General features: G+C 39.3%; 1 protein-coding gene across 2 annotated transcripts in view; it reads right to left on the bottom strand.

Moving 5' to 3' along the window:
* Positions 1-21,411, bottom strand: part of LAMA2 (laminin subunit alpha 2) — a 626,305-nt gene that overhangs the window by 11,386 nt on the left and 593,508 nt on the right. For both annotated transcript variants that reach the window (XM_082406304.1, XM_082406303.1), the window contains 6 exons: positions 21,214-21,362; positions 16,429-16,605; positions 16,012-16,180; positions 6,894-7,006; positions 6,384-6,573; positions 4,292-4,447 (listed from right to left, as the gene is read on the bottom strand). In XM_082406304.1, coding sequence (XP_082262430.1) covers positions 4,292-4,447; positions 6,384-6,573; positions 6,894-7,006; positions 16,012-16,180; positions 16,429-16,605; positions 21,214-21,362 — 954 coding nt within the window. The remainder of the gene's footprint in view (positions 1-4,291; positions 4,448-6,383; positions 6,574-6,893; positions 7,007-16,011; positions 16,181-16,428; positions 16,606-21,213; positions 21,363-21,411) is intronic.

Genomic DNA, 21,411 nt, shown 5'->3' on the forward strand with positions numbered 1-21,411 from the left:
CTTCTCTGATTGCCATGGCTAGGACTTCCAAAACTATGTTGAATAATAGTGGTGAGAGTGGACATCCTTGTCTCGTTCCTGATCTTAGAGGAAATGCTTTCAGGTTTTCACCATTGAGAATGATGTTTGCTGTGGGTTTGTCATACATGGCCTTTATTATGTTGAGGTAGGTTCCCTCTATGCCCACTTTCTGGAGAGTTTCTATCATAAATGGGTGTTGAATTTTGTCAAAAGCTTTTTCTACATCTATTGAGATGATCATATGGTTTTTATTCTTCAATTTGTTAATATGGTGTATCACATTGATTGATTTGCGTATATTGAAGAATCCTTCCATCCCTGGGATAAATCCCACTTGATCATGGTGTATGATCCTTTTAATGTGTTGTTGGATTCTGTTTGCTAGTATTTTGTTGAGGATTTTTGCATCTATATTCATCAGTGATATTGGTCTCTAATTTTCTTTTTTTGTAGTATCTTTGTCTGGTTTTGGTATCGGGGTGATGGTGGCCTGATAGAATGAGTTTGGGAGTGTTCCTTCCTCTGCAGTTTTTTGGAAGAGTTTGAGAAGCATGGGTGTTAGCTCTTCTCTAAATGTTTGATAGAATTCACCTGTGAAGCCATCTGGTCCTGGACTTTTGTTTGTTGGAAGATTTTTAATCACAGTTTCAATTTCATTACTTGTGATTGGTCTGTTCATATTTTCTGTTTCTTCCTGGTTCAGTCTTGGAAGGTTATACCTTTCTAAGCATTTGTGCATTTCTTCCAGGTTTTCCATTTCATTGGCATAGAGTTGCTTGTAGTAGTCTCTTAGGATGCTTTGTATTTCTGCGGTGTCTGTTGTAACTTCTCCTTTTTCATTTCTAATTTTATTGATTTGAGTGCTCTCCCTCTTTTTCGTGATGAGTCTGGCTAATGGCTTATCAATTTTGTTTATCTTCTCAAAGAACCAGCTTTTTGTTTTATTGATCTTTGCTATTGTTTTCTTTGTTTCTATTTCATTTATTTTTGCTCTGATCTTTATGATTTCTTTCGTTCTGCTAACTTTGGGTTTTGTTTGTTCTTCTTTCTCTAGTTCCTTTAGGTGTAAGGTTAGACTGTTTCCTTGAGATTTTTCTTGTTTCTTGAGGTAGGCTTGTATAGCTATAAACTTCCCTCTTAGAACTGCTTTTGCTGCATCCCATAGGTTTTGGATCGTCGTGTTTTCATTGTCATTTGTCTCAAGGTATTTTTTGATTTCCTCTTTGATTTCTTCAGTGCTGTCTTGGTTATTTAGTAATGTATTGTTTAGCCTCCATGTGTTTGTGTTTTTTATGTTTTTTTCCCTGTAATTCATTTCTAATCTCATAGCGTTGTGGTCAGAAAAGATGCTTGATATGATTTCAATTTTCTTAAATTTACTGAGGCTTGATTTGTGCCCCAAGATGTGATCTATCCTGGAGAATGTTCCATGCGCACTTGAGAAGAAAGTGTAATCTGCTGTTTTTGGATGGAATGTCCTATAAATATCAATTAAAGATATCTGGTCTATTGTGTCATTTAAAACTTCTGTTTCCTTATTTATTTTCATTTTGGATGTTCTGTCCATTGGTGTAAGTGAGGTGTTAAAGTCCCCCACTATTACTGTGTTACTGTCGATTTCCTCTTTTATAGCTGTTAGCAGTTGCCTTATGTATTGAGGTGCTCCTATGGTGGGTGCATATATATTTATAATTGTTATATCTTCTTCTTGGATTGATCCCTTGATCATTATGTAGTGTCCTTCCTTGTCTCTTGTAACATTCTTTATTTTAAAGTCTCTTTTATCTGATATGAGTAGAGCTACTCCAGCTTTCTTTTGATTTCCATTTGCATGGAATATCTTTTTCATTCCCCTGACTTTCAGTCTGAACGTGTCCCTAGGTCTGAAGTGGGTCTCTTGCAGACAGTATATATATGGGTCTTGTTGTTGTATCCATTCAGCAAGCCTGTGTCTCTTGGTTGGAGCATTTAATCCATTCACGTTTAAGGTAATTATCGATATGTATGTTCCTATGACCATTTTCTGAATTGTTTTGGGTTTGTTTTTGTAGGTCCTTTTCTTCTCTTGTGTTTCCCACTTAGAAAAGTTCCTTTAGCATTTGTTGTAGAGCTGGTTTTGTGGTGCTGAATTCTCTTAGCTTTTGCTTGTCTGTAAAGCTTTTGGTTTCTCCATCAAATCTAAATGAGATCCTTGCCGGGTACAGTAATCTTGGTTGTAGGTTCTTCCCTTTCATCACTTTAAGTATATCATGCCACTCCCTTCTGGCTTGTAGAGTTTCTGCTGAGAAATCAGCTGTTAACCTTATGGGAGTTCCCTTGTATGTTATTTGTCGTTTCTCCCTTGCTGCTTTCAATAGTTTTCCTTTGTCTTTAATTTTTGCCAATTTGATTACTATGTGTCTTGGCGTGTTTCTCCTTGGGTTTATCCTGTATGGGACTCTCTCTGCTTCCTGGACTTGGGTGGCTATTTCCTTTCCCATGTTAGGGAAGTTTTCGACTATAATCTCTTCAAATATTTTCTCGGGTCCTTTCTCTCTCTCTTCTCCTTCTGGGACCCCTATAATGAGAATGTTGTTGCGTTTAATGTTGTCCCAAAGTCTCTTAGGCCGTCTTCATTTCTTTTCATTCTTTTTTCTTCAGTCTGTTCCGCAGCAGTTAATTCCACCATTCTGTCCTCCAAGTCACTTATCCGATCTTTTGCGTCAGTTATTCTGCTATTGATTCCTTCTAATGTAGTTTTCATTTCAGTTATTGTATTGTTCATCTCTGTTTGTTTGTTCTTTAATTCTTCTAGGTCTTTGTTAAACATTTTTTGCATCTTCTCGATCTTTGCCTCCATTCTTATTCCGAGGTCCTGGATCATCTTCACTATCATTAGTCTGAATTCTTTTTCTGGAAGGTTGCCGATCTCCACTTCATTTAATTGTTTTTCTGGGGTTTTATCTTGTTCCTTCATCTGGTATATAGCCCTCTGCCTTTTCCTCTCGTCTGTCTTTCTGTGAATGTTGTTTTTGTTCCACAGGCTGCAGGATTGTAGTTCTTCTTGCTTCTGCTGTCTGCCCTCTGGTGGATGAGGCTATCTAAGAGGCTTGATGGGAGGGACTGGTGGTGGGTAGAGCTGACTGTTGCTCTCGTGGGCAGAGCTCAGTAAAACTTTAATCTGCTTGACTGTTGATGGGTGGGGCTGTGTTCCCTCCCTGTTGGTTGTTTTGCCTGAGGCAACCCAACACCGGAGCTTACCTGGGCTCTTTGTTGGGGCTAATGACAGACTCTGGGAGGGCTCACGCCAAGGAGTACTTCCCAGAACTTCTGCTGCCAGTGTCCTTGTCCCCACCGTGAAACAGAGCCACCCCCCGCCTCTGCAGGAGACCTTCCAACGCTAGCAGGTAGGTCTGGTTCAGTCTCCCCCGGGGTCACTGCTCCTTCCCCTGGGTCCCTATGCACACACTATTTTGTGTGCGCCCTCCAAGAGTGGGGTCTCTGTTTCCCCCAGTCCTGTTGAAGTCCTGCAATCAATTCCCACTAGGCTTCAAAGTCTGATTCTCTATGAATTCCTCCTCTCGTTGCCAGACCCCCAGGTTGGGAAGCCTGACGTGGGGCTCAGTACCTTCACTCCAGTGGGTGGACTTCTGTGGTATAAGTGTTTGCCAGTCTGTGAGTCACCCACCCACCAGTTATGGGATTTGATTTTACTCTGATTGCACCACTCCTACTGTCTCATTGTGGCTTCTCCTTTGTCTTTGGATGTGGGGTATCTTTTTTGGTGAGTTCCAGTGTCTTCCTGTCGATGACTGTCCAGCAGCTAGTTGTGATTCTGGTGTTCTCGCAAGAGGGAGTGAGAGCACGTCCTTCTATTCCGCCATCTTGGTTCAAAAACAGTGCTTTCTATATACTTGGTATTTTTCCAAGCACTTTAAATATGTTACCTCATTTAATCTTTCTAGCAACCTTGCTTGTTTGGTATTATTATTAAACTATTTTACAAAAGGGAACTTTGTCAAAGAAAAATTAAGTAACTTGCTCAAGATCACACAGCTACTTAACAGTTAAGCACGTATTCAAACCAAGGGAGTCTGGCTCCAGGGTCCACACTCTGTTTTGTAATATTGCCTCTCATAGTCAGATCTGTCTAGAAAATTTGTCACTTCTCAGAAAAGATGATTTCCTATTCATCTATAATTGGTCATGGGCCAATGTGACCTAATAATTCAAAATACATTCATGACTCAGGCAGCTATTTAGGCCACAAAGAAACAAATTAGACACTTACTGGACCAATTCTTCGGGTAGTGTAGTTAATGGGTAGCCCGCCAATATACAGCATTCCCACAACATCCAGAATATCAGCTTTCTTGGGACTGATGGTTCTGTTGGAGGCACCGTCTACATAAATAATTCCTTCTTGCTTAATTCGAATAATCTTAATCTACCAAAAGAAGAGGAGTCATTAACACCAATCATAGATAAATTTCAAATATGCAGAGTATAAAACATAAGAACTTTTAGGATATTCCTTAGGAAAAAGTGAAACAACTTACTGAGTGCCTAGTATTTGCTAAACCCATAATACAAGTGAAATTAAATCTGTTTACAGAATGTCTCAAAGTCTGTCTTTTCCATTAGTACCATCTCCAAAAGGGGAGAAAATCTTCCTGGGTGAGTTTTAGATTGAAGACTCTTCTATAGTTGCCAAGTGAGTATCTGTATCAAGAGGTATGCTTGTTGTAAGGAAACTTGCAGATTGAGAGCCCTGTCATGAATTAAGTGGGCTGCAAAATTCATGTCCAATTTCAAAAGTTCATTGGTTTGATTGAGCAAAGCCTGGTCTTCGCAGCACAATTTCAGAGATGCTGTATCTCTCTGCTTAAGAGGCACTTCTCGTGCAGAATTGCAGGGATGCAGTGCATCAGGGCTGCACTGCCATTTCTGCAGCAGCTGATTAGTACAAAGTCAGGGAGGAAGACGGAAGGCTGACTGGGCTGAAATGACAGCAGTGGATTGAATTATTTTCTGGGGCAGAGAAATAAAAAGTGTGGAGACTAGCTTGAGCATAAAATCCTTGAGTCTGAATTTAGGAAAAGGAGCATGTAACCCTGTGAAATGCTGGAGTACAATAATGGTTTAAAAACGAATCTACATCAGGATTAGAGTAATTTAAGACCTTATTTTACACTGATCTATTCTGGTTTCGGAAATAATTTTCTAACAACCTGCAAGGATAAAAATCCCTCCTTAATTTGGCTACTTAGCGTAATCCCAGCCTCATTGTGGCCCAACAATATGTCTTTTTCTCAAGTGTCATATTTATTATGCTATTAGCCAGAGATGAGAATAAACCTTGATGAGAGCTCCTGCATAAAGTATTTGCTAGTCATAAGCTCCCTAGAAAATTTCTTATTTCTAGATAACAAATTAGTTGACTTTGCGTTTATATTATATTTTTTCAGGTTCCTTGGCTTTCTATATGATACGACAAGTCCAAGTATGTTAATATATAAAATCCAATATCTAATAATATCTTACTCTAAAAATTAAACATTTAATTGGTCCACCTAGGGAAGCTTTATTTGATAGGCTACCACAGGTGCAGAGACAAATTCCAAGTTTTCGTTTTAATCAGGCAGCATATTATCTACTTGCAGTCATGCCAAAGAGGACAGTCAGCTGGCAGGTGAGCCTTCTGTGCCCATAATAGTACCAGCTTCTGGGTGTAAGGCCAACATTTAAAAAGTTGTTCCAAATGACTGTTGGTGGAAATGATACCCCAGAGGCCTTTAAACATGAGGTAGCAGATTCTCAGACTCTTGGTGTGCTCAGACCACTATGGGGTGGGAGAGGAGGGGAAGGCAGCCATAGGGCCCATTTTAGTGTTACCAGCTTTTAAGTTGGTCAAATATTATTTCATAAAGAGAGGTTATTTTAGCACTTTAAAAATAGGAAAATATAATCTTAGAATAAATATTATTCCTTTAAATTGAATACATAGAGCTTTATGATTAACACACTCCATTGTCCCACAATAATAATAATACTTACTTAGAGTATTGGAAATGTCTTCAATTGCCTGGCCCTAGTTTGTGGACAGATGTTTGGGAACCACAGATGTACAGCAATGATGGAATCTTATAGTACCATGATGAGGCAGGTAAGTGGTCAACTATAAACCTACCCAGGTTTGATCACATTTTCCAAGGTTGGGCAGTCGTATATGGCACTTACTTTATTTTTAGCCTCGGCCACATTCCAGTAGCGCCAGAGTCAGTGTCTGCACTGGCAAGATAATACTGGCACCAGGGGAATGCCGATGGCTGCCACCCAGTAACCCCCTCGTAGGGAACTGCCAACATCCTGGGGACTATTACCTTGTGCCAATGGCCATCATTGATTTTGGTGGGGATCATGGTGTTGGTGTCACCACTTCCCAAGTCATAACTGAAGTAAGGCAATCCATTTCTCAGCTGAACTGTAGCAAAATCAGCATGATTGATCCGGGCCATGTAAAAGAGCAAGCCTGATTCAGCTTCGGTTCGCACTTCAAATTCAATGGTGAGACTGTGAAATAAAAGTATGCGAAGTAAAACAGAAGAATAAGAACGTTCTTATTCTAGGATAGAGTGGCATCTGATCATGGTGCTTTTTCATAAAGGATAGCAAAACCTTTTCCAAGGTGAGGACTATCCAGGTATGCTGAGTTCCTAAACTGGCTTCTCAGGCTCAGACAAATATTGATATAATTCTATTCTTTACAGTACTCAGTGAACTAAAAAAGCTCACCTCATTTATTAATAAATATAGTTAATTAAACTTGAATAAACAAATACTTAGTACTTCCATTTATCGGTTCTTGTCTAATATCTCAGAATAAATCATACCGGTTTTTAACTTTGGTGTCATCAAATGCAATTGCAATGTGACTGTTTCTCGAAAGTCCAAACTGTTTGCTCCCTATCAGGAGAGCTGGTTCCGATTCTGCAGCACAAGGACCCTGTAAAATACCAAGGAGAGAAGGAGCAGAGATTTTGGACTCCATTCTTTAAAAATGTAATGCTGCTGTCTAATGGTTTCTTATATTTTAGTTTAATGTTTTCACAAAATCTCGTTTAAGTTCCTTAGAAATGAAAGCTGTCTCTTATTCATCTCTGTACTCTACTACATAGTAGGTACTTACTACTTATACTGCACCTTTGCATTGCCAAAGGAATGGTGCTCAAAAATATTCATTGATTAATTCATGTTTTCATTATCCTTTAAGGAAATCTATTATTCATATTTCTGAGAAAACTGGAATTTCCTTCTCACTTCATTTATGAAGAGTTATATCGTTAGAAGATTGAACAGAGAAAATGACAAGCTTGCCACTGGGTTACAGGAGTAGAAAAATGTGTCCTTCTTGTCCTCCCCATTTCTCTCTCCCACCGTCTTACTTTTTCTTGAAAATTATCGGTGCTAGAAGGTTTCCATGAATTTAGACTTTCAAGCTGGTGTATCTCAACTTGCAAGTCAGCCCATTCAGGCTTAGCCCGTTGCTAGGCAACCCAGCACACTTTTTAATGTAACCTGCCATACACCATTTCAACTGCCACTGTTCAAAGATCAACTTCCTAGGGTGCTTACAAGGTAGAGCTCGCTGCGGGGCTAGCTTCAGAGGCAGGCTTCCTGTGTAGTCACTGAGCTTAATGCTCTGCTGTCACCATTTTGAAATTCTTAATAATTTTTGAACAAGGTGCCCTGCATTTTCACTTGGCTCTGGGCCCTGCCAATTACGTAGCCAGACCTGACTGGGTGGACCTTACTTGGCTACTGTAACGCTCAGCTCAATAGTTAATCAAGGCTCCTCAAATTACCAAAACCACGATTCCTTTCCTTGGTCTCTATTTTCACAAAATAGCTCCAAGTACAAGCTGCTTAAGAAGTCTTTTAAAACACAAAGTACATGAGAAAATAAATAACCTGCCTGCTCTCAACAACACATCTGTTTTTAAAGATCTGCACTTAATAGCTCTGGATGGGCCACTGCCCCAGTGCGCGCTGACTCAGCAGAGGTTCCCAAACAGCCCAAGGCAGGCTTTGGATGCAGCCTGCTCTTCCCAGGGTGTACCTTGGAGATGACTCATCAGCGCACAGGAAATTTTTACTTGATGAGGAAAAGCCCTGCCCTCTTTTCTCTTGAGCTTAGTCAAATGGAGCACTCTGCCACAGCAGGTAAAAAGCTTTAAGTGTTTTGAAATGCTGTAAAATTGGGCTTTATGGAAGTATTTCCCTTCTTGCTTCCCAGGAGATGGTCAGTTACAAAGAGCAGACTGTGGCTGAAATTCACAGAGATATGCAAAAACCCAGCGGGTAGAACAGGAACATGCTACTTATTCACGCAGCTGAATGGGCCTCTCTTGGAATCAACGTGTGGCACCTTTCTTATTACCCTGACTGCAAAAAGAGCCCAAATGGAAAGGCCTTGGTAGCTTAATGTCTCAGCCTTCAATGATGCTATTAATAGAACTGGGATCGTTTATCAACCTCTCAGGATATTTCCTGTAGAGAGGACCATCACAACACACGTAAGTAGCCTGTAGTCCTCCTCAGAAATCTCGAAGAGAATCCAACCTCCTGGGAGTCCATCAGGGGCAGAATTTAGCTAAAATATCTCTAAACCCTCAGCTCTGAAAACTGAGGGATTGAAAAGGTCACTGGATCTGGAGGAATTAGGGAACTATAATGTGTAGCCTAAAAGGAAACCACCAGCAGGTTATTTCCGTGTTACTGTTAACACTGTCTAGTAGCTACATATATACGTTAATATAAAACAACTTTTCTAATGTAATTTTTAAAATTATCAAAGTGGCTATTGTAAAGAGTAGGTCTTTTATTGGTAGCAGCTATTTGTCGTGGAGACCCTTTGTCTTTACGTGTTTTGGGCATTGTGGCCTGAACACCATGCTAACCTTGCTTGCTGGTAGACTGGACACGTGATTTCCAACACTGGTCTTGAGCTGAGCAGCTCTGCTACACGTTATCAGATTTTCTAGATGAAAGAGGCCCTGCTTACATTGTTTTAGAAAAACCTTTGACTTTGTAAGGGTCCTGTTTGTTTAGAAGCGTTACATGGTACACCCACTTGAAATTTAGGAAGAGCAGTGCTACCCGGAGAGGCTTCTGCTTCACTTTTACAGCAGGTGGATCCTGAGAAGCAGGTGGAAACAGTGGCTAATAAAACCGTGTTCTCAGATTGGCCAGTTTTATAGAAGAGAGTGATAACAAATGCATCACTCCATTAGGTAAACTCAAAGTATAACGCCGTTATGTAAGTTCATTGTTCTTTAAGGACATCCGAGTTGACATTTACTGTCATCAATTTGCAATGGGATGGATATTATGGAAAGAGGTTAAATAAACTGTCTATCAATCACCTTCCTTTATAAAACTGGCAGTTGAAAGAGGACAGAGAGGTTACAGTGTAAGAGGATTTTCTGTGTATCTATCTACTTTAGGATTTAAATGGGAAGACAATTCTCCAACAGTCTCTAATCTGGTAACGTTTTTGGTGTAAGCCTAGATGTCTCCTCTCACTTGGTTAAGGGGAGGCGGGATGGATTGTGTCTGCTTTGCATCACTTTCCCATGGGTGGATCTGAAACCAGGCCCGACATTCCCAGCAGGTTTGCCTGTTGTCCCTCCTCTTCCTCGTCCCTCACACCCCTCAGAGGGTGGACCGCCTCACCTGGCCACTCAAGCAGCTCTTTTCCTTCTAATAGCATTTTAAAGAGGGACCATGTGAGATGGAATAGAAAATGCCCCAAGGTTTGCACGAGAATAAAATGATCTTGTCATTAAGGACATTTTCAACCCTGCTTCCCATAGAAATCTGAGCTAAGAGGAAGGGTCTTCTAATGAGGTAATTTTAAGGAACCTTTAAAGAATGGCTGTTGAAAGATGAATCGTCCTCCTCCAAGCCAGTGTGAGCTCGAGGGGAGGCATCGTCTTTATGGATGTGGTACATGACCTGTGTTATTTTGGAAACACTGATCTCTGAAATGTGTTAAAACAATAATACAAATAGCAGCGGCTCATCAATCTCAGCATGTTACAATCCTGCCACCTTGTGGGGACTCTTTAAAGTACATATGGGGGAAAATAGGAGACGACAGGGTGTGCTTGCTCCTTATTTGTCTCTGCTTGGCAGGTGACAAGATGTGGGCAGACGAGAGGGGAGTCTAAATGTGGCCCTGCACCTGTTGGTGAGAACAAGGACAGAGCTGGAGAGGATTCTGAAGGAAGCCATGCCGCCCATAGCCATGTTTAGGCAAGTGGGTAGAGCCGCAGGTTAGTAATGGAGCTTAGCATTTTCACCTTCATACTGTTAATTAATTTCAGATCAGAATAGAGCATGGTCATTTCCGACTGCTGATTGTTGGCTGACATTTGGAAATGAGTTATTGGATTCAGGATGGCATACGATTGGTGGATAAGCATTCCTTGACTCTAGATTGGTGCAGAGTAGAGACTTCAGTTGCATTGATCAAAACTGGCATCTCTGTTCTTGAAAGCACCAAATGATGAATGATATAAAAATTGCATCATTGGAGTATAATCTGCAAAAATACTGATTCACTATGCTGTACACCTGAAAATAATGTAATATTGTAACTCAACTATACTTCAATACAAAATTAATTTAAAATAGCATCATTTTCTTCTTTCATGAGTCAAAAATCCTCTAACAAATGTGGGCTAAAATGACATCTGCGAAGTTGGGTGCTTCTTTGTGATGCTCTTCTTTCGGCATGAGTACTAAGCGGAAGATACTTTTTACGGCACTGACTTTAATATTCTGAAATACAAAATCCCTATTCAAGCTGTTTACTGAGAAACTGAGTTATGTTAACTCCCTGCACATAAGCTTTTTTGCTAAGTAGTGGGCATTTGCGGTACTATTTATTTACACACTAATGCCTGAACAGTAATTCTTTGCAGTATGGAAAATGTATGTTTCCCCTTTAAATACATATCAGTATCCAACTGATTTATCCTTTGGCCGGGACTGTACTTATGCTTTTAAAGTCACAGCATTCAATCTGCTGGAGGAAGAGCTTTCTTTTGCTCTGTTCTTTCCTACTCTGCTCACTTCTTTCCCCCAACTCCCCAGGAGCCCCGAACAGCACAGGGACTCTTCATGGCTGTTTATGCTGCTCTTCTTAGTTATTCACATTTTAAAATGTGAAGTTCAAAGTTCAACTTTCCAATAAACTTCAAGTAAAAAAACCCAAAAAACATGCAGCCAGCTCACTGTATACAAATCCACACAGGCCATGCTGGTTGTAAAGACTTGGTATAAACGCCATATATACCTGCCGAGAACCTGTCACATTTTGACAATTTTCTGTAATACTAGAAGTCCACACTCTTAATCTCTCCCGTCCTCCACGAGAAATAGCCACAAATATAACATGTAGAAATGTTTTATCCAGCTCTAAATGGGCTGAAGAATAAAAGTATAAAGAGAAGACAGGCTACCACACTATCAAATGAGATAATACGCATAAAATATGCTCTCTGATCTATGATGTTCTGGCATGTATTAATAATAGGATTGACATAATCCATTTCACAGCCTTTCTCAAGATGCTCTTAAATTGCCCTGGAGGAGAGTGAATGTCATCCTGTTGCTGTAAGTTGCTGGTGGGGAGGGGTACGATGGCATGAAGAAGAAAACGAAAGGAACTGACAATAGGAGAGGGTTTCTGTCAACTGTGCTAGAACAAATAAGAAACATATAGATGATAGGTAGTTCCCACTTCTGGAATTAATGTGTAAGTCTTAATTCTTAGATTCTTAAAATTCTGAATTCTGATTTTAAAAAAAGAAAAGAAAATGGTGAGAATTGAAAATGATAGGAGACTTGAGAGAGAATAACCATATCGTGTTGGAGTTTGTTTAAAAAGGAATGCTCGCCTTCCTTTTCCTAGCGCTGGATCTCACCCTAACAGTGTGAAAGGTTAAACGAACTAGTTCCCTTAGAAGAATGATGGAGTGTTACTGTGAGCCAGGCATGGTGCTGGGTGCTTTGCATACAATGTATAATTTAGTCCATGATAATCCTCAGGGTAGATATTATTCTCATTTTTCAATGAGTTTACTTACATTTAGAGAGGACAGTAAGTTATTCAGTGAGCCCCCCTGAGTTCACTGAGTAAAGGTAGGTGGGTTATACCAAGACAGGCAGGCAGACCCGTATCGTGGATAACTTGGATTAAAGACCCAGTTTATTCCCTCAGTGACTCTCAATGCAAAGGAGCTGAGAGGGGATCACGCACCATGTCCCTCTTCCCCAGTGAAGAAATCAGCTATATAACTGGATGTTGTGGAGGAATCAAGGTTGAAAGACCGCTGCTTTTAATTTATCTTTTTAAACATTTATGAAAGCAAAACACGTTTAAGAATGTTTTTTGAAATGTTGAAAATCATCTCTGGACCATATACCTCTGCTGTTAGCATCTGATGCATTTCTTGGAAAGGTTTTTCTTATGCATTTTTCTAGCTATTGATATAGACATGATAATGTAGTATACAGAGTTTTATATCCTGTTTGTTTTCCCCACTTAACATAATGTCATAAGTATGTCATCCTCAATTTATATTGTTTCAATTGAAAGATTTTAAGTATAAGAAGAGTAGAGTAGAGTATGGTGGCGTATTAAAATTTGCATTTTATGGACCTGTTCTCACACTTCTAGGTACCACTACCCATTTTGTTGGGATGGAGTTTAACGCTGTCCCCTGCCATGCTTCTAATTTTCAGTCTTGGAAGCTAGCAGGTTGTGTTTGCAGCCCATATTGGCATTTATCCTGACTGACCTCTACACATATTTGCTTACTGTGTTATTTATGTTAATGTCTACTTTCTCAAATATGGCTCTCAGTCAGTTTCTCTTTCTCTGGTAGGCTCTTAATAAATATTTGTCATAAAATAAATGTCATAAATGTCTTATTCATCTTTGCATTTAGTAGCCTTTTAATAAATATTTGTCATGAAATAAATTGTCAAACCTTTAAGTAACCTTTAAAAAGCAGACACTTCTCTCCACACACACAAAAAATAAAGACTGAAGATAGATAAGGGAAAGAAATCAGATTAAAAGAGGAGATATGTATGGTTTCATGATCTGATACTCTGAAAATACAGTACAGCCCAATAGAGATGCAAAATTCTAAAATATGTAATTTTGACCACATAGTCATAAATAATTATAATGTGCAAGATCTGATGTTCTATGAGTCTTTCTGTACCAATGCACGGGACTGCTACTCAACCTCTCTTTTGCTTTTGTCTTATCTACTAAGTGGAATGCTCTTTTTTGGAGAAGTTAAAACATATACTGCTGAGAGAAAATGGAAACTGGAATAAGAACAGAAGGTTATAAGAAAACTTAAATGAGTTAAAATCTCCAGTCCAGATGGGAAAGTACCTTTGTTTTCAGAAAAAGGGAAAAAATGTGATCTCTAGAAACCACAGAAGGATATGCTTGAGACCTCCTATGAAACAAAGTTTATGTTTTAGAAACACAACTAAGAAAAGAAAGGTGATGACTGAGGACCAGCAGGGTTATTCACCAATAAACCAGACCAATTCAATGTGGACTGGCTGAGGGACCTGATTCAAGAGAAGTTCAAGTGATACAAAGGCCCTCAAGGTTTTGGTTGACCGAATATGGTACCTAATGATGAACTAATGGCATGATCCGTCCGTGTAAAACATTAAAACATTCCCAGGTGTATTAGTAGAATATGATGACAGACCAGTGAAAGGAGGAACTCTGCTGTTCTCTGAACTGGGCACTCCATTTTGAGTAGTATGGTCTATTCTAGGTGCCATATTTTGAAAGATATATTTCAAATGTAAGAATATTATCAGTGTGAATATGGGAATTAGAAATTAAGAATTAAGAAGAATGCTTGAGATAATGGAATATTCAGCCTGGGAAAGGAGAACACTTAGCTGTTTTCAAATGCTTGAAGGGGTGTTAGAGAAGATATAATGTGTTTGGCTACAGAAACACAATCATTACGTAGAGGTTCTAGGGATGCAGTTTTACTTCATTATAACCGATGGCTTTCTAACAACTAGAGCCTGCCTCATCATAACACTGGAAAATCCTTGTCAATGGAATGTTCAAGCAAAGGCTGTAAGTCCACATCAAGTATCATATAAAAAGATTCATGTATTAAGATGGCGATTGGACCAGCTGGTCTCTAGGGCTTCTGCTAATTACAATTTATAATTCTAAGTCAGTTGTTCAGAATTTAGGATCCACTTTCCTATAGAATCCAAATGGACATTTGGATCCGAGGTCAAAAACGTTTATTTTAACCATGGTGTTTTTAAATTCTTCAGTTGAAAACACTTTCCTGAGTCCAGGGAACGGATATGAGGGATAACAGTCTAGAGAACAGTACATGAGGCAGAAGGGACGGAGGATTATTAGCCTTCCCTTTGCTGGGGGAAATCGAGCATAAGGCCACATTATGAAAGAGCTAAGGAAACATTCTAAAATCCATGTGGCAGATCTCAGTGAGGTCTTAGGAGAAAATCAACTCCTTGAACTAATCCCCACATGACTGACAGCCTTTCACTTGCTAGCTGTGCTGTGTGATTGCAGGTGTTTTCTTCTGTGAACTGGGGCTAATAATACTTCCAATGATATAAATAAACATAAATAAAACACTTAATAGCTTGTGAGAATCAAATGAAATAATGGATATATAGTGCCCGGCAGAATACTGGACACATACTATATAGTTACTTAGTAAATGCAGGGATTCCTCACAGTATCTATGTGTGTGTGCTTCTTCCACTTTTCAAAGAACTTCCACATACATTACCTCATTTGATTCTTACAATAATCCCATCGGCAGGCAAGGTAGGTGTAATATCCACATTTTACAGAGAAGGAAATGATGCTTGGAATAAATGGCCAGTTTTCCTAAAAGATGATTATTTGGCTTCACAAAGTGTTGCAGTGATAAGGAACCAGATTGTATAATCAGACCCACTGGATCAAAATTCCTATCCTGTCACTTACTGGCTGTGTCTGGGTGTATTACTTAGGCTAGCTAATTCTTATTAACTCAACTAAAAATGGGATGATGGTATATAGGTATATATTTTACACAGCTGTTAGGAAAATGACAATAATATTGAATGGAAATTGTTAAAAAGCAGTCATTATGATCATTACTGTATAGTAATTATGCCATTTATTAAATGCTTAGTATATGCTAGGGGTTTAACAAACATTTTTTTAAATCCTCATAATGACTCTTTGATATATGTGTCGTTAGTATACTCACTGTACAGATGAGGAAACTGAGGGGAATAGATTAGCCAAGTAGCTTTCCCACATTCATACAGATGGTAGGTTAGAGTGCTGGGATTTGAACCCAGGCAGTCTGACTCTGGAACCCATGCTCTAATCAAGGATATACTACCTCCCATGCTTATGAAATATTTTGTGTGTGTCTCTCTGTCACACAAACACATATGCACATACACATGTAATCATATTAGACATGCACATTTGCATGATGTTTAGAAACAATTTTAATTATGTGTTACTGGTTTTAAAAAACAGAATACCAAATTGTATGCATGGTATGAGATCTACTATGTAAAATGCAAATAAAAGGGGCTGAAAATCAATATGGTTGCCTCTGTATGGTGCTATGGTAGGTGGGTTTTATTCTTGATTCTGTAGACATTTCTGTGCTAACTTTTCAACTGAAAACACGTGCCATTTTATAAACAGGAAAATTAAAGGAGAACAGATATATAAAAGAAAGTAATCCAAGGAAGATGTAAGGAGAAAAGGTTTTCATCGACAGGTGACCCTTGCTCTAATTCTAGCAGTAGAGTATACTAGATATCCTGAATAACCTTTGTTCTGAAAATGACTAAAAACACAGGGTTAAAATGAGAAAGCGATGGGATATAAACACTTACATGTGCCAGTACTGGGGTGGGTGCAGGTACGGTTGGGGTGGGAACTGGCTCTGGCTGGATAACTGTTTCAGCTGGAATTGCTCCATCTTCATCCTCAGGTGGTTTTTCATGGGCACAGCGACCGATGTCTGCATTTTTGAAGGATACAGGCTGTGCAAAGTCCATAGGGCTAAGGGAATATAATTAAAATTCAATACTTTCTCCTATTTTTCATTGTCCTGCTTCCTTACCATGACATCAAATTTCCCCTTTCCCATTTTAAAGGTCATCAGTGCAATCAAAAAAAAAAAAAAAAAAAATCTAACTTGAAGACCTTCACTGTTTCCTTCCCCCTATGGTTTTGGATAGTGTAGATGCAACAGTGATGCTCATACCAAAAAAAAAAAAAAAAAATTAGTAACAAGGAGATTCACTTACACAGAGTTTATAACAAGGTTCCATATACAGCCTTCAAAAGGAGGAATATTTCTGAGTGGGGAAGGTTGAAATTCAGTTGGAGCACCCCCGACGAAAAGCTTTTTAACTTCTATCGCCTGTTCTATTGTCAGATTTTGCACATGCCTTCTGTCTTCATCAACTTGAACAGTAAAGATGCTGATGAAACATTGAAAATAAACAAGTATAAAACACACAACGTCCAACACAACCGGAAATCCAACTCTCTTTCCTGCCACCCCGCACCCCTCCTTCCTGAAGCTTTTAAGAGAGCCAAGTTTGACGATTAGGGATTCGACACTAAGCAAACAGTACTGTTTCTCAGGATCTCGTCCCTCTGCCTCCCTTGTAAACTTTCCTTGAGAGTTTCCGGAAACAAGGCAATGGTGCAGCTGCAACACTAGCCTCTGGTGGTGGTTGACAACAGTGGCCTTACACGTGACCCTGTGGAGCAGAGGCTTCTGTAAGGGGCAGTAATGTCTAATCGCAGGAGGCTCAGTCGGTTTAGCACAGCATGGGGTCACGTTTTGTGTAGCTCTGTATTTCTTGCTTTGTGCTAGCTGTTATCTTCTTGCTGGGGAACAAACTGTACTCCTGAGAGCTTAGATTGCAGGAATCAACAGCAAACACTTACAGGATGTTTTATAAAGAATGTAGCTGCTGGCTTTTGAATAGAAGAGGCAGGCCAGAATACCATGCTAACTGTTTTCGGCAATGATTTTCCTTAGTGGCGGTTTCATTAATTTCCCTAATTTGCTTATGAGAGATAACTCACACATTACTAATTGAGCACCTCATGCTACTTATTCACTCTGTGGATCCTGGGGCAAAGAATCAGGAGACAAAGAGTTCTGCTGATGAAAATGACCAAAAGCATTTTCTCTTTTGTTCTAGAAGCAGGTTTTAAACTTTAGTCCCAATAGTCAGCATGGGGCTCTTAGTCATGTGTTAGTCAATAGCCCAAGGATCATGAGTGGATTACTGAAAACTTATTTCACATCTGGCAAGAAAACCCTAAGCACTTAGGTGGAAAACTCAGTTCTAAAATGCCATTTTACTTGATTTAGAAAGAAGAAAAACCACATGTAGAATTAGAAACAATAAACTAGCGCAAAGATGCTCTGAAATGGCACTGAACAACTGGCCCACTTTGGGACAATTCAAATGTAAGAGAATAAGACAAAGAATAGATATTGTTGTGGCTCAAAATGTCATTATTCAGGAGGTGTAGAGGGAGCAGTTTGGGTTTAGTTTCAAAGGCAAAATAGGGGAAATGATACATTGATGTTTTGCCAGACTCTGGGCCAAGGACCATAGCAATGGTCCTTTCTTACTGGATCATAGGGTGGAGATGTAGAATGAGCCTGAGCTTTCAGAAGGAACAGACTGGAATTAAGCACTAGTATGGAAGCTCACTAGCTGTATGACCTTGGGCCAGTTATTTAATCTTGCTCAGTCTCATTTCATTCATTTATAAAATGAGGATAAGAACACCTATTTCAAACCATGGAAAACATTAACTAAGGCATTGCACTGAGTCTGTACTACTTAATAAGGGCACTGCTAGAAGACTATAGCTGAATCCAGTTTCCATTTTACATCCTAGGAGCATCAAATCTAGGTCATTTATTTAGTTCTTTGTAAATAGGGATATTACCTACATGTCCTCTCTGATTCTGGTGCATTTCCTTTCTAAAAAGTATTTATTCAAAAACTCTTTACTGTGGACCTACTATGTGCAAAAAGCATTATAAGAATCATTACATTACTATTAGTATTGTGATAGGTCAGCTGAATTTCCTTAAGATTTCAATAGTTGATTCTTGAAGTTTTATAATTAAATATTTTATTACTTAAATTCTATTTCTTAATTTGTATGGAATATTGATCAAAGATTTTTTTCAAACCACCACCAAATGAACTGCGTACATGGTAAAAGATATTGAGAAGTGCCCTGATATTTGCAATTTACATGAGAAACAAAATCTGAAATTTTTTAAATTGATGGTAAGAAAGAAATATTTGGGTTGCAGTGTCCAAACCATGGTCCCTTTCTGGAAACCTCAAATTACTCCTGAAATATTTGCTACAACTTTGTGGTCTTTAACCTAATTCTGTACCTGTGTGAAGAATGCTTTCACGTAGGAGAATACCTACTTGCCTGAACGTCTACTCCAGGCTCTTAGGGTTTACTGTTTTCGTCCAGTTAGAACTACTGGCCACTGAGGTGGACTCCAGGTGGAAGGTCAGAGGGCCAAGCAGTTATAAAAGGCAGAGGTCACTGGAGAACTAGGAAATTAGACACCAAAGTGAAGGGAGTGAAATTTTTGCAGAGGAAGGGGTAGAAAAGGAGAGAGAATGTGAGAGGAGGGGTAAAGAGAGGCAGAGAGGGAGAGAAAAAGGGCAAGAGTAATATTGAAAAGTTTGCCTCTCTATTTGGTAAAAATCTATTGATTTTATGAGGTGGTATTAATGGTATTAAAATTGCCATCTTATCCAGAGTTTTAAGAAAAGAAATAACAATTGACATTTATGGTCTAAATAGTGTTGGAAGAAAGCAAATATTTCCAAGTTAATAGGAGTATCATAATCAACATGAAGTAATACAAATCTCTGAGGTCACAAAAAGGGTAAGACTAAATAGCGGGTGAGCACAGATGGGGGTGTTAAAGTCAAGTATATCTGGGTTTAAATCCTGCCTCTGTTATTTACTAGCTATGTGATTTTGGGCAAATTAGTTAATATATCCTCATCTGTGATGAAAGGATATTAATACAGATCTCACACACATTTAGAATGACTCAAGGACATAATCTTTGTTTAGTATTTGACACAGAGCATGCCATAGAACTGAAATGAAGCATTAAAATATGTTTCTGGGAGATGTTCTTAGGGTCATTAGTGATCTCTAGTTAATCAGTTAATTGAGGTGCTCGCCTAAAGGATAGGTGATGATTGTTTTTTGACCTCAGAGTGCTGAATGAGACATTATGGTGCAAATGAGTTCTTGCTTTGCCACAGACTGCAGTGACAACCCACTAATATGTCCAATACATTATCCTTTAATTAACAGCGAATAGTAAAACTGTTTGTTTATATGGCCAATTAACTGAACGACCAGTTTTCAGGGGATGTACTATACACTGGGCTTAATCAAATAAAGGTTGGATTGATGGCCAACAGCTGTGGAGCTGGCATAATAAAATACCCTTCTTGAAGAGACACCTGTTAAAAGGACACCTTAGCATAACATCATAATGCACTTGAGAATGTCAGAATCCTTTCTTTACAAAACAACATATTTGGATGATTTTTTGGTCAACTATATTTGTCAGATCTGCATTTGCTTCTTGAAGTTATTTAAAATTTAAAGACTTTAGAAAGTCTTTCCTACAATGAGAAGGACTAACATTTGGCAAAGGACCTGAAATCTAGTCTAGAAGACATGTAAAATCAGTATTCTAGAGCATTCCCTAAGATTCAAATGAGAAAATTCAGTTTGCATTTCTCTTCAGAGACCATGACTGCAATATGTGCCTATAAGATTAGTAAAAGTTCTTAGTTTGTCCAAATATTGATCCCTCATTTGTTTTAATCATGGTTTCTAAACATCTCAGTTAGAAGATACTCTGCAAGAAGGCTTAGTATCAATTCATCCCACAACCTAATGCTCTGTGTAATAGAAAAACATGAACCAAGGAGAGCTTCGTCACTTACTTAGAAGACAAGGCATTCTTATTACTTATTTAAACTGTTATCCACACAAGAGGATGATTAGAAAACGGAGGTCTTTAAGTACAGAATAACATCTGCTTACTTGAACTTTTGCTACACATTCATACTGTTGTTGTGTTTAAAAGTATTCTCTGTGTTTTGAGGTTTCATCAGATTTGATTTCCAGGTCTCTTCTATGTCTTCAGTCTAATAAATGGATTGTGGGTCTGGAGGTCTGAAGTCTCTGGGTTTCTGTTTTCTTTTTCTCTAATTGTTCGTCTAAGTTCATTACCTCTCTGAGTTGTCATACAACATTTTGATGAAAAAAAAAAAAACCAAATGACTTCCCCAATAAAGTAAGTATGAAGTACTGTAGCATTCTGAAGAAATGAGAAATCAGCTTATAACACTAATAAGCAATTCCCTGACTCAGGGCTGGGAAGCAGGTGCTCTGGTGGATCTGCAGAAAGGCAGCCTCCGTGCACGGATGGCAAGACGGCAGCCTTCTCCCTTCCCTCTCTCAACTCTGTTCCCTCACGGAGCCGTCCCGCAGGGACCCAGCACACCTTGGCGGGGGGTGGGGGGTGGGGGGTGAGGGCCGGGGACGAGGCATGCGCAGAACCGTGCTCCGTGGGTCCTGCAGCCGCGGCCGCGCTTGTATCTGTGACGGATTTTTAAGCAGCTGCCATAACTGCTTTGGAACCTGAATGAAACAGCAGCTGCCAAAGGCTGGTATGCCCTACTTGAGAAGAGAGTATCTGAGAGGTGAGGAGGGAGAGAGTTTTCTTATCTACGCTTCAGAGGATGCATTTGGTTTTTCCAAAGGTGGAGAGGAGAGCCACCTAGCATAAAAACGTTAAGAACAAGACTCCTAAGGGTCAAGGGAAATGAGGTTCCCGAAGTATGACATATAAAGAAGATGAAATTAAACTACTTGATAGTTTTGCAATGCATCGTATGTCCATGCACACAAAGGTCCAGTAAAGGACTAAGGCAAGCAAAGGAGTTCGCGTTAGTTATGACAGTACAGTCAGTCGTTAGGACTATTGTTACCCTCTAGCTCTCTCTACATGAACAGAATGTTCTCTCCCGTCGTGAAACAGACTCGGCTCTGGTTTGACGGCAATTTTCCTCATTGTTCGTGCCCCTGTGGAGAGATGCACTTCCAGACGACCCTTGTTCAGGAATATCGCATAATAGGCCTGCAATAGCAAATGGTCATTGAAGATTAAAGAGGAGTCTCATCTATGA

The sequence above is a fragment of the Balaenoptera borealis genome (genome assembly GCF_965194805.1).
Source record: "Balaenoptera borealis genome assembly, chromosome: 9".
NCBI classification, from domain to species: domain Eukaryota; kingdom Metazoa; phylum Chordata; class Mammalia; order Artiodactyla; family Balaenopteridae; genus Balaenoptera; species Balaenoptera borealis.